The 12,249-nt window shown below is 45.2% G+C and overlaps 2 protein-coding genes across 2 annotated transcripts; one reads left to right on the top strand and one right to left on the bottom strand.

Annotated features, from left to right (window-relative positions):
• Nucleotides 1-989: 989 nt before the first annotated feature.
• Nucleotides 990-7,283, bottom strand: LOC100840665 (plant cysteine oxidase 5). The gene is made up of 6 exons (XM_003577243.3): nucleotides 6,887-7,283; nucleotides 5,863-6,083; nucleotides 4,503-4,666; nucleotides 4,236-4,383; nucleotides 1,685-1,885; nucleotides 990-1,587 (listed from the first exon to the last, which is right to left on the bottom strand). The coding sequence occupies exons 2-6, from the start codon at nucleotides 5,960-5,962 to the stop codon at nucleotides 1,463-1,465; spliced, it is 738 nt and encodes a 245-aa protein (XP_003577291.1). The 5' UTR covers nucleotides 5,963-6,083; nucleotides 6,887-7,283; the 3' UTR covers nucleotides 990-1,462.
• A 2,209-nt stretch (nucleotides 7,284-9,492) lies between these two features.
• LOC100831364 (receptor-like cytosolic serine/threonine-protein kinase RBK2) lies at nucleotides 9,493-11,488 on the top strand. Its single transcript, XM_003575709.4, has 3 exons — nucleotides 9,493-10,632; nucleotides 10,731-10,810; nucleotides 10,906-11,488. Exons 1-3 carry the CDS (start codon nucleotides 9,766-9,768, stop codon nucleotides 11,357-11,359), a joined length of 1,401 nt encoding a protein of 466 aa, XP_003575757.1. The 5' UTR covers nucleotides 9,493-9,765; the 3' UTR covers nucleotides 11,360-11,488.
• The last annotated feature ends 761 nt before the right edge of the window (nucleotides 11,489-12,249 follow it).

Raw genomic sequence — 12,249 nt, 5'->3', positions numbered from 1 at the left:
TCTCTGTCTGTCGGGACACATTCAAAACTGGTGATGTATACTCGATCGCATTTCATTGCATTGCGACGCAACTACCTGCCGCGTCAAGATTGTATATGGACACACTCCTTTGTTGTTAGCTTTAATTCTCCGTTTAATTGTCGTGATTTTGCACGTGAACAATGCGTAGTTCTACCTTATACAGTAGCAAATGTTATTTTTTTTTTTGAGGAAGCTAATAGCAAATGTTGTAGGGGTCTGCCGGTGGGACAAAGGGTATACGATATACTCCCCATGTCCCATGTTAAGTGACTCAATTTTATCCAAATATTGATGTATCTATGTCCAAAGAACGTTTAGATACACGTAATAGTACTCTGTTCTTTCTTTTTTTCCTTTCTGGGAAGTGCCTTTTTCAAACTTAGTAGTGAATAGTATGATACATGTAATAGTACTCTGTTCTAGTTGTGATAATTAGTTTTATGTTGTAGAATGAGGTTTTTCTTGTATAACACTTTTTCAAAACACAAACAACGCTTTATTTTATCTTTAAGAAGCTTCAGTGGTAGTCAAGCCATGTCTGTGTAGGTTCTGGTCCTTTATAAGCTAGCAAGTGAGCAGTCTCGTTGGCCTCTCCGAGACAATACGCAAAACTCTATTTTTATAACTTAACCACCTTCGTTATATTTAGATGTCTTGCATTTCTTCTAATTCAAATTTCTTAAAGTTTGACAAAATTAATAAAAAAAACCTAAAAACATACTCCTCTGATCCTAAATTTTTGACTCAAATTTGTTCAAATATGGATGTGTCTATTCTTAAAAAGCGTCTAGATACATGTAATATTTCGACAATAATTTAGGACCGGAGAGAGTATCAAATTAGTTTTGTTAATCCTCCGTTCCTAAATTCTTGTCGTGGTTTTAGTTCAAATGGTTTTAGTTCAAATTGTGATGTACTAAAACGCAAATGAACTAAAAAGAGATGTAATTTTTTAAGCCCTCTACAACTCAACAATGGCAACTCACCGATGACACTGTTCATCCATAGACATAAAAGTTGGTACAAAAGAATATTTATGAAGACTGTTTACATCATGAGATGGACAAATCGGTTCACCACACCAAATCTTCTTTTCTTCTGGAATAATCATATCAGACGAGAAGCACCCGCCGTTCCTTCTACCTAATACAGAATGACAGACAGCTCTCTCCTCTTCTCAACACAAGTATATACTCCACGGCCTTCAGCTGATAAGAGCCAGTAACTACATCACAAACAGCATTTTGCTCCAAGTAGCGAGCAGACACGATCAAAATGGCCTTAAATATGCTCCATTCTTCTGTAAAATTGCCCCTAAATCATCGCAGATGACTTTGTGTACTTTGGGAGTCGCAGGGTGCAGGTCAACTGGACGATGCTTGCTCTACTAAGCCACATGCAGCTGATCCACGGTCCGTGGACAAAAGTGCTTTAAACCTAACTATCTCCTTATCACAGGGCCTTTGTACAGACCTCTAGCAACAACAAAGCCCTCCGGAGGCTGATGGTCCTCCAATTCCTCCAACCAGACTACCTCGGAGCTATTTATTTCACTGGGTAACACAACTGGTAAATTGTTGCAGAAAAGAAGAAGTTAAAACAACTCGGATCTGCCATAACAATGTACAAAATTAATAATCAGGTTCCAAGAGTTTGTATGTACCAGATGGTTCCTTCACTAGAGACTTCCGAAAGTATGAACAGTCCCTCCCATTCTCAGCAGAATATGGTGGAGAAAGGACATCAAAGAGAGCACAAGGTGTGACTGCTCTGAAAGTGTGGATGTTACCACCTCTATCAGGATAAAGAATGGTTGTCTCTGGCGCAGTCATTTCACGATCTCTTACACACTTTGCTGGTCTTGCTGCAAAGCATCCAAGGGAGTCACAAACATAGTTTGACAAAACCATAGAAAACTATTTAGTCACAAACATTTGCATCTTTAATAAAATGATCCCTAAAACATTGGTCTGCTACACATGGCCATTTTTAGAACTATCAAATAGCAGACAATAGAGCATTTCCCGTTGTAATTAAATGCATGACATTGTTAATCACAAGTCAGTGTATGCATATGTCATTTAGAACAAATTATGATTAACAATGTCGTATGTATACAGCCACTTCTCAGAAACTTGGTGTAGGATAGAAGGCAAGTTGCACCATGTACATAATGGGAACACAAAGAAGCATGTGGAAACAGATGGCATGATACAAACTTGGCATCACAGATATTGCGTTCAGATATTAGGCACCATCAGTAAGACTGCGAGTGGGAGCAAAGACTTTGTTTAGGATAGTCAACAATGAAAAATATCCAGTTTATCTACTTAGATGGTGAAGGCAATAGTGCTGTACAATCCAATTGGGGGCATCTTTATTAATTACATCAAGGTTTTGCTACTAAATCTAAGAAAGGATAATTTTCAACTAACCAGGATTAGATCTGAAAATAGAAATAAATGTTCTCCAAAGCCACCTAAATTCAAGGGGAGAAGCAGATGAGCAGCAGCGTAGAAACGAATAGCTGCAGCACATTGTTTGGGGCCATCGGTGAGAGGACCTAGATTTGTTCAGTCAACAGAGGGACTATAAATGATGCCAGAACCGAAGGAACCCAGATAGATTTTTAAAATCCCACGGATCCAGATATGCAAGGTTTCCCTATCAAATTTATAGCAAGGAGCCAAGGACCAGACATTGCAAACATGGAATATCTTGGGTGTGAAAATATCATGTTGGCTATGGCTAGCAATAGTATGGTACTACATCATAGGGGATAAAAAACTACACAACATCTGAAGCTTCTCGCATGATCAATGACCATGGATGTCCAATGTAACCTTCTAACATGATGCATGGGCAGGATGGACAATGAATGTGGATTTATATTAGATAACACATATTGTTCTTTGCTTGACATATAGAAAAACATATGAAGTAACATTATTCCACTTGGCTAAATGGTTTTTGAGTCGCCGATTAGTCGCTGACTAGTCCCCTAGTCGGCGCAGTGATGGCAGCTTGCTGCTGCGACTCGCCTCGCAGAGCAAGTCACGCGACCCGTCGGCTAGAACTGCGACTTCTCCGACTAGCAGCGCGACTAGGAATGTCGCGAGCCTCACGACTTGAGTCAGAGAGGAATTTTTGGAGAGGGGGAGAAGGCATGGGGAGGGAGAATCGATCTGCTCCGCCATTGGTGCGCCCGTGTGTGTTGGGAGAAGAAGGCACAAGGAGGGAGAGAAGAAAATTGCGGCTGCTGGATGGCTTCAATCTTCATGGATGGTCTGGATGGCTTCAGGAAGTATGGACGGTTTAGATGGCTTAAAGAAAGCCAAGTTTTTTTAATGGGCCTTTATGGGCCAGGCATGCACCTACCTTAATAGTTGACCAGCCCACCCCTGAAGTCGTTTTCCTGAACACGGAGGCTCTGAAGTCCACCGCCACTGAGATCCCAGCCGACAAGACCTTCCTTCTCTCCAGCCTGAACTCTCCTTAGAGCACCAGCACCACAACAACTGTGCCCTCGAGATTCCCCTCTGCCGCGACTTCCCCCTTTCCTCTCATGCTCCCTGCTAAACCCCCCTGGTTACTAGGCTCAACTTGAGTCGGTTGAGACTAGTCTCCGACTAATCAGACCAGTCTCCAAGTCTGTTGGGGGGCAACTCGACTCGACTTATCGACTTGAAAAACATAATTGGCTATGTTCATTGCTTTGCATGTTTATTGTCATCGAAACAGCAGTATGCAATGACCACTACTGATATGTGCAAAATCTATTGAATTGCCCAAAAGCTCAAGATTACCCCTTACGTCTAGGCTCCTCTATGCCACATTGAACCGATGTAGGCCAAAATATTATCAATATATGTCGGCCAGATCTTGAATTCAAGACCTCCTGGCTCTGCTCTGATACCAAATTGAACTGCATGCACCTAACCAATTCACCGAACAGTCTGAGCTCATGGAGAGAGGTGGGCAATATATTTCAACAGAACCACTTTATTGCAGAACCAGATACTGGTCTTTACATGCAAATAAATTATCTTCGAATTGTGTAAAAACATATTTCTTTTGTTTTGCATAGCGAGGGAACAAAGGAATAGATGAGGACATGACAAATATCATACAGAATAATTAACCAAACAGATGACTGGCCAAGACCAATTATTGTTATGTAGCAGAATAAAATTGATTGGAGTGACGGAACTCACGCTGTAATTGGCCAGGTGGATCAGCTACATCAATCCAATCATAAGACTCTGCATGCAGCTTGCCATAAAGAAGCTTGCTCAGCACTGTCATTCCTGGATGATTGTGAAGTGGAATAACTGATGAAGGTGGCATACAAAATATGCCCATCTGCATATGTAATAAATTATGGATTCAATGGTTACCAAAGAGGAGATCATCCATGTACTTGAAACACACCATGATAATTAACATAATGTTCAGATGATGAATAAGACAGGAGATCTTACAGAGAAACTTTCACATTCATGAATATGCAGATATTTGATTGGAGGTGCGCACTGATTAGACCCATTACGTCCTCGCCTCCCGTTTTGTTGACGTGCAGAACTGTTCCAATTACGTGCAATTTGTGCTTCATTATCTAGGCCAACGTCTAAAGGTCTGATCTCATCTGGGAATACAAAACAGAATCAATACTGTAAATCTGCTGATGCTCCAGTCTCACTGATAAACTGTTTACATCACAAGCTGATATCAAACTGCAGATAGACAAAGCAGCTAAGAAAAAAAATTGTCGAAGTCGTTGCAATGTCGTTGCCATGTCATTCAGATTCAGTTTTGTACCAATTTTGTTCATTGCAAGCATTATTGCTGGAGGGTTTTTTTATCGGATTGGTAGAGTTTGTTTCCGTAGTGCCTGTCTGTTGATCGTGGACATATGGCATCTATATCACCCAAAACCACTTGTGAAATCAACAAACAGCGATATGTGGATCATTTTGATAGTTCAAGGTAACTCACACTTTTGCTATGCATGGTAAGTTTAGTGTTGAAAAGTGGCACTTTTGCCAGAGTTTAGGGTTCAAAGTGGACCATTCTATTTCAGATAAGCATGCAGCTTTCACCATGCAATTTGTGTAAGTGCTGTAGTTCACTGTTGACCATACCTCTTCACGTACGCCAACAATTAAGACAATCAAAGAAACTCTGGCAGAAACAGACACTCTGCTCTTGCTGATCAGCAAGTTCGTATTGTTCAGCAGAGAATGTAGCAAGTGAGTTATTTTAAAAGAAAGGTATTTTGGAACTTTTTTAGAATAGAAATCATTGTATATGAATCAGCAGATGGGTCACAAAGACATAAACTAAAGAAATAAGAGTAACTAGCTTCCAGCTAGTTATAAGTTACTCTTGCAACCGTCATCTTGAGATCTTCTAAAGTTTTCCCCTCCTTTTCGTGAATGAAATGTATATGCTTTCTTACTGCTGTATATTAAATAAACTATAGGGAGTAGCTTGGCTATATGTTACTGGTAAGAACTTCCATAAAAGTAACAAGGGATTCGACTTGGTTAACATAGAGTTGCATTAGGTAAAAGCATTTGTCAGCATAATGATCTGATATTGAGTTAGGATGAGAAAAAACGTTAGACAAAAGTAAAGAGTATGATTATGGTACATCTGTACGCAACTTATGCTATTCGTATACACTTTTCCCACTATCTGTTGGTCATTCTACAAGAGCGAGTTGATGAGGAGTGAGAAAAATGTTAGGGCAGGAAAAGTATTTTTGTTTTGAACTGTTGTATATACCCTGTATCATAGCAATTCCTAATGTAAAATAACACATATCTAAGTTTGACTCACCTAACAGAGCACGAACCCGCTCGAGTGCTTCTTCAGATATGGGTCCACCAGGAGAAAATGATACTTTACATGCCTCAGAAAGGTTCTTTATTTTTGGCATCTTGAACTCCAATGTATTACTGAGAAGACAAAGACTATGAAGCTTCAGGAGGCTCAGACAGATTTCCAACCCAAAGACTGAGATATCGGTATTGATCCACACGGTTTGTCAATCCTTGCACCTACCAAAACAAAACAGTATTTACGACATTATCCATCTGTAGTCTCAACTCTCATCAAAGAAAGAAATACAACGTGAAAGATAGAAAACGCACATGGTAACTAGATGCCTATTACAAGACTAATTCTGCATTGGCTGAATTCACTTTGTGAAATGATGAACCGAAGGCAGACATGCAGTGCTCCTATTAATCTTGGATATTTATATGAATACACCACACAAGACAAACAATGGCCCAAGGCCTAGCAAGAAACTAATTAAATTGTCAAGCCTTATATTAGATCAAAGTTCACATCCATAGAGGCACAAAAAAGATCTAAGCTGGTAACACACTACTAGCTGGCTAACTCTGAAACACAATTAGAGAAAGTAACAAGATGTGGATACAGCAAATAGATTCACTTTTCTACAGAACTCCATGAGGCCTACACAAAAGCCAGTATGTATTGTGTAATACATAATTCTACTTTGACTACACTTCCACCCTGGAAACTGGAATGCAGGTATCTACTCGAAATGCTGCTAAACAAAGCGTCCCAGTCAACAGCACATGAACAATAGCATCCAGCCACACATATTTTTTAAGGACAGCCATAAAACTAAATAGCAAACTGACCATGGATAGAAACAAAGGGCACTACACCTCCTCCTCAAGTCACATAGAATAGACATAAAAATACAATCTCCACGAGCAAGTGGACTAGGGCATGGCGATTCCAATTGCTTCCCCTAGGCACCCGTGCCCTAGCCAGTTGTTGTCCTACCACTATAACCAAGCATTGCAGAAGCGTTTAGGGCATATACCTTGGGTTGGGGAAGGAGTCTGAAAACTGACTGCAGAAGCTGTGCCCCACGCCGCCCCTGCTCGCCTCCACCTCTCTGCCCGGCTGTGGCCAACGCCCACTGGTTCCCTCCGATTCCCCCCGGCTGTGGCCGCCGACGCCGCCCCCCACCTGCGCGTTTCCTCTTCTTCCCTGCACTGCTACGCCCGCCCGGCGCCGCCTGCTAGGCCCGCCGCCATCGGGAGACGAGAGAATCGTGCGGAGATGGATCGGGGGAGTCTGGGGAGATCGATCTTAAGGAGGTTGGATTCGGGGAGAGGTGGATCGGGAGATTCGGAGGAGCTGTGGACGGGTTTCGCGATGGGGTTGGGAGAGATGGAAGAATGGACCGAGTTTTTTTTTTCTTTGTTTTCAGGGTGAATAATCCTCTTTGCTGTTAGAAGAACCTCGGCCGGTACGGAAAGCCTGTCAGCGGCGCTTCGGGAGATCTCGGCCGTCGGATCATGCCTCGCAGGCGATCTCAGCCGTGCGTTCTGAACAAAGTGTTCTGGGTGTATATTTGGATCCTAGGCAGCAAAGATTAGGTGTTTGGTAGCCTTCTAAAATCTTGCTTTTTTTTAGCTGTTCTAAAATCTTGTTTTGCTAGGCTAGTTTGTCGAGTTAACCAAAAAAAATGCTTGGCCCACCGGAAAAAATGAAAATGGCTCTTCTTCAATAAGAAGTTCTCGCTTGTACGCGATCTTATAACCGTGAAGATCATGAGGATCGTCTAACGTACGTACCACACCTTGAACTGCCGTATGTCCATGACCCCAAGTAATGTGCATCTTGCATTACATATGTGCATACCAGCTAGGTTGCAGACAAAAGAACCAACTGCGCTCAGCTTGCCTCATGGGTCCCCACACGTCATTGGCTTCGCTCGTGGCTTTTCATGTGCACGCTTCCGAGCTCAGTGGGTACAGTGTGTGGTTTAAAGGTTTCGGCAAAGAGTAAGGTAGAGATTTCTCATTGACCGGTTGTTGGTCTACTTTCGTTGTTGCTTCTCTAGCTAGTTTTTGGTGTTCGAGCATTTTCTACCCTCATTTTTGCCTGGATCTTCTTGTTAGTCTACGCAGTTTGCTCGCAGCTAACATTTGATATTTATATTCTGAAAAGTGATTATTTAACAATCGACGCTAACCACCATCCGATCCAGCTACTGAGATCCGTGCAAACATGTTGAAAGGGATCAGATGAGAAGATCTTCATCAGATGTGTCGACTATTTCCGAAAAATAGACACTTTCTTTTGCGGGTTTTTTTAGAGAAAAGGAGCACGCTCCCGATTCCAATTAATGGAACCAACATGGTTCAGTATTCTAGAGGCTCAACAGGAAAAAAGAAAAACTGACAGCACTACCGACTGCCAGCCAAATTCAAAACAACCAATACATCACAGGGAGCAAACCAAAGTGCTCAACATAAGGACCAAAACAGTCTAAGAACCAAGTCGCACACCATCGGCCGGCAGCCAAACACTTCATTAAACCCCAGCCATGCGATCTGCCAAGCACATTAGTCACCATTGCTCGCAGCAGCACAACAGCATTCTGCATCCTCCTTCGAGATTCAGGGTTCTGTAATGATGTCCAGTAGTCCAACCAATAACATACATAGAATACCAATTTAGCTGGATCATCGAGACTTTGCGGGTTAAAACAGACACTTCTTTTAAAAGTACATTGGCATGGATTTTGCATACCATGTCTATATGAATTTTGGTTTATTAGTACAAGTAAGTCTTCACAGCCACGTTTGCTTATTGTCACAAATTTAACAGCCATTTGATCTTTGTCACATGGCTACCGAGTAATTTACCGGTGGCCGGTCAGCTCACGCATATGTGCATTGCAAGATGTGATTTTATTTATTTATAAAGGGAACTTGGAGAGAACAGTGCAAAAGCACGTGCATGTACTAGTTCTATGTACATACACATGCATCTTCAATGGTAGTACTACAGTAGTTGTATGTATACAGTTGGTTCCATATTGTTTGGAATTAGTTGTGTCGTTGGCTGATGGTGCCATGCATGCTCCTTTTTTTAATTCTGTCTCGGAGCACAGAAGGCCATGTTCTTGTTCGTTGGTAGGTGTGTTGACCGTTGACTGAACTCTTCTCTGTTGAGCGAGTGTTCACCCGTGGTCATTTAGAGGATCCAATCCAATCGACTCCGATCCGAATCAGCGGTTCCTTGGATTTTGCTTTGTTTTTAGTACTGTAGTAGTGAATCAAAGAGGAGGATTTTTTTGTCCTATGGAGTGTCTGGCCTGAAGAACCAAGGTGGACTGGCCCAAACGTGTCCAGGCTTCGCATCTTAAAGGATGCCACCTGGGCCGATTTAGGTCCCATGAATTCGATTATCAAGGCCGCTTGCTCGGTCCAGCATAGGTAAGCCGGCCCGGCCTCCTGTCATAGGTAAGCCGGCCCGGCCGGAGGCCCAAGAACACAGCCTCCCCTTGAGACAACCTACAGTATTTGACTCGCTGCTAAAAAAAAAAAGTATTTGACTCGTGATTTTTTTTCACCACTATTTGATCTCTGGTGTCCACAGAGATCAACTCCACGTTTAGTACGCGCCTTAGCTCACAAGAAGATCATTTTCTCTCCTTTCCGCGTGCTCTGGCCACGTTTGAGCAAAGTTCGAAGAAGAGGCCTACCGGATACCTCGCGCCAAAACCACCTCCCCCTTTGCTCTGCCGCTCTGTATACCCGTTCTGGATTATCGTCTTTCTGGTTCTTGTTCTTGCTGCCAAGGAGGGAGAAAGAGGATCATAAATCATAATCCATCAATTAATCGCACCTGAACCGCGATGTGTCCATCAATTCTCGGCTGAATTGAAGACCGATCGATCCTCCCATGGCGACGGAGCCGCAGCAGGCGCCGCGGCGGGACAACGACAACGGCGACCAGGTCTCTCCCCGGAGCGTCCTCCTCCACAACACCGGCCACACCACAACGGCGCCGACCGACGCCACATTAAACAACGACTCCACGGAGCCATCGCCGTCGCCGTCGCCGAGAAGCGCCGACGAGGCGCCCCAATGGAAGGGCGCCATGGACACTTGGAGGTCCAAGACCAAGCGCCGGCTGCTGGCGCCCACCATGTCATCCCTCCGCACCCTCAGCATCCGCACCGGCACTCCATCCACAACGAACAAATGGCGGTGGCCAACGATGACAACAACAGGCCTCCACCACAGCCTGGCAGAGCACGAGCTCTGCGCGCTGCGTCTCTCCTTCAGGACCTTCACCTTATCCGAGCTCAAGAAGGCCACGGCCAACTTCAGCAAGGACAACGTGGTGGGCAAGGGCGGCCACGCCATGGTGTACCGCGGCCGGCTCCCCGACGGCACCCTCGTCGCCGTCAAGCGCCTCTCCCAGACGTCCTCCTCAACGTCCCTGACGGCGCCGGAGAGGATGGAGAGCTTCCTGTCGGAGCTGGGCCACGCCGTGAACGTGCGCCACGCCAACGTGGCCCGGCTCGTCGGTGTCGGCGTCGATGGCGGCGAGCATCTGGTTTTCCCTTTCTCACGACTAGGATGCCTCTCGAGAAGGTTGCATGAGGGGGGAGCCGAGGGGGCCATGCCGTGGGACGCGAGGTTTCGGGTCGCGGTCGGCGCGGCGGCCGGGCTCGAGTACCTCCATGAGAGGTGTGCGAGGAGGATCGTGCATAGGGATGTCAAGCCCGCCAACATCCTCCTCAAAGATGACTACGAGCCCCTGGTAAGTCTTTTTTTTTCTTGTTTCCTTTAAATTATTACTTTATTTGTTGATTTGGTTTGGTGAATGTGCTTAATTTTGTTTTATTTATTTTTGGTCAGATCTGTGATTTTGGGCTGGCCAAGTGGATGCCGGCCAAGACGACGCACTACCAAGTGACCACCTTCGAAGGCACATTTGGGTACGTCTTGCCTTCTGTTCACCATCGTCTAACACTAAATTTAACATCTAACAATCTTTGTTGATCTAATCGGTAATTAATTGATTTACCAACAGTTACGTGCCGCCGGAGTACACGACGCACGGCATCTACAACGAGAAGACGGACGTGTTCGCGTTCGGCGTCGTGCTCCTGGAGCTCCTCACGGGCCGGCGCGCCGTGGACGGCAAGAACCTGAGCCTGGTGACATGGGCGAGGCCGTTCCTGGGGAGCAAGGACGAGGTGTTCAAGATGGTCGACCCGGCGTTGGGGGGCCGCTACGACATGGACCAGCTCGGCCGGGTGCGGGACGCTGCCAAGCTCTGCATCCATGCCTCGCCGGCGCTCCGGCCGCAGATGAGCCAGGTGGCCAGGATGTTGAGGGGCGAGGAGGAGACGGCGGCGCACCGGAGGGCGAGAAGCGATCAGAGCGTTGTTGAGGTGAATGAGGCGGATTGTTATGAGACGTTGACGCCCCGGAGGTCCCAGGATGATCTCAGCCGGCACCAGGCGCTGGCTTTCGACTTCTAGGGCCGGGGCGGCAGGGATGCCGATGTGGAATGTGATGAAATGATCGATGCCTAATTGGTTAAAGTGGGTCTAGAATATCTGAATATGTGTATATCATTTTAGCACAGAACTTGTTCTTCTTTTTTGCGATGACTTTTTTGTGTGTACAGATATTAACACGTTGAAACAGTGTAGAACGGTAAGAACTAACATTGCTGCTGACAAATTGTCCACCTTATGACCTTATCAATCGTCTGTTGGAGCTTCCAGATGAGCTGCAACCCACAACCAAAATTCCAGACTTGGTTGAGTCCAATACTGATCCACACATTGCAGGGAAGTATATTTACTGAAGGACAGGTAGTATGACTGCTTAGACAAACCGGGGAAATGGAATCGTTGTCCATAAGCAACGGGCCGAGGAATTAAAAGACTCCGCCCACCACACCTCTGAATATCTGATCTGATCAGCGTGTGCCTTTCCCTGCCGACCATGCCAAAGCATCAGCAAAGCAGATGATCGCCATTGAATGCGTCGCGCTCTGGCTCTGCTCTGCTGGCTTGCGTTTCGTTCAAATCGATCTGCTACGCCACACAGCTAGCTACAACATTCAATTTCATCAGAGGTTTCAGAGGGAGGCAGGCAGGCAGGGGCATGCATCGCACGCAGAACTGCAGTTTCAGTGCAAACCAGGCCTGGCCTGGCCGACCATGCAATGCATGAAACCAAGCCTCCCTCCAGCAACAATGTTCATAGGGATCGATGATGAGCTTGTCCCTTTCTGTTCAGGCAGCTATAGCTAGCGAGCTACCTCCAGGACAAGTATTTACGCGTGCTGTGGCTGGCGTGTGTTCCCTGGGTACGTCATCTAGATGTATGGCCAAACACAGCAACGACAACTCAAACCAGG

The sequence above is a fragment of the Brachypodium distachyon genome, chromosome 4, assembly GCF_000005505.3.
Source record: "Brachypodium distachyon strain Bd21 chromosome 4, Brachypodium_distachyon_v3.0, whole genome shotgun sequence".
NCBI lineage: Eukaryota > Viridiplantae > Streptophyta > Magnoliopsida > Poales > Poaceae > Brachypodium > Brachypodium distachyon.
Note: the sequence above shows the minus strand (reverse complement) of the source record. Positions and strands in the feature narration are given on the sequence as shown.

What these genes read in the sequence shown, in the direction of transcription:
- LOC100840665 (XM_003577243.3), bottom strand. Translation starts at nt 5,962, where the DNA reads ATGCCAAAAATAAAGAACCTTTCTGAGGCATGTAAAGTATCATTTTCT. An exon ending in ATGAATGTGAAAGTTTCTCT is followed by an intron (nt 4,384 to 4,502) that starts GTAAGATCTCCT and finishes TTACATATGCAG; the next exon opens with ATGGGCATATTTTGTATGCC. An exon ending in TCCACCTGGCCAATTACAGC is followed by an intron (nt 1,886 to 4,235) that starts GTGAGTTCCGTC and finishes GATGCTTTGCAG; the next exon opens with CAAGACCAGCAAAGTGTGTA.
- LOC100831364 (XM_003575709.4), top strand. Translation starts at nt 9,766, where the DNA reads ATGGCGACGGAGCCGCAGCAGGCGCCGCGGCGGGACAACGACAACGGC. An exon ending in AAGATGACTACGAGCCCCTG is followed by an intron (nt 10,633 to 10,730) that starts GTAAGTCTTTTT and finishes ATTTTTGGTCAG; the next exon opens with ATCTGTGATTTTGGGCTGGC. An exon ending in ACCTTCGAAGGCACATTTGG is followed by an intron (nt 10,811 to 10,905) that starts GTACGTCTTGCC and finishes ATTTACCAACAG; the next exon opens with TTACGTGCCGCCGGAGTACA.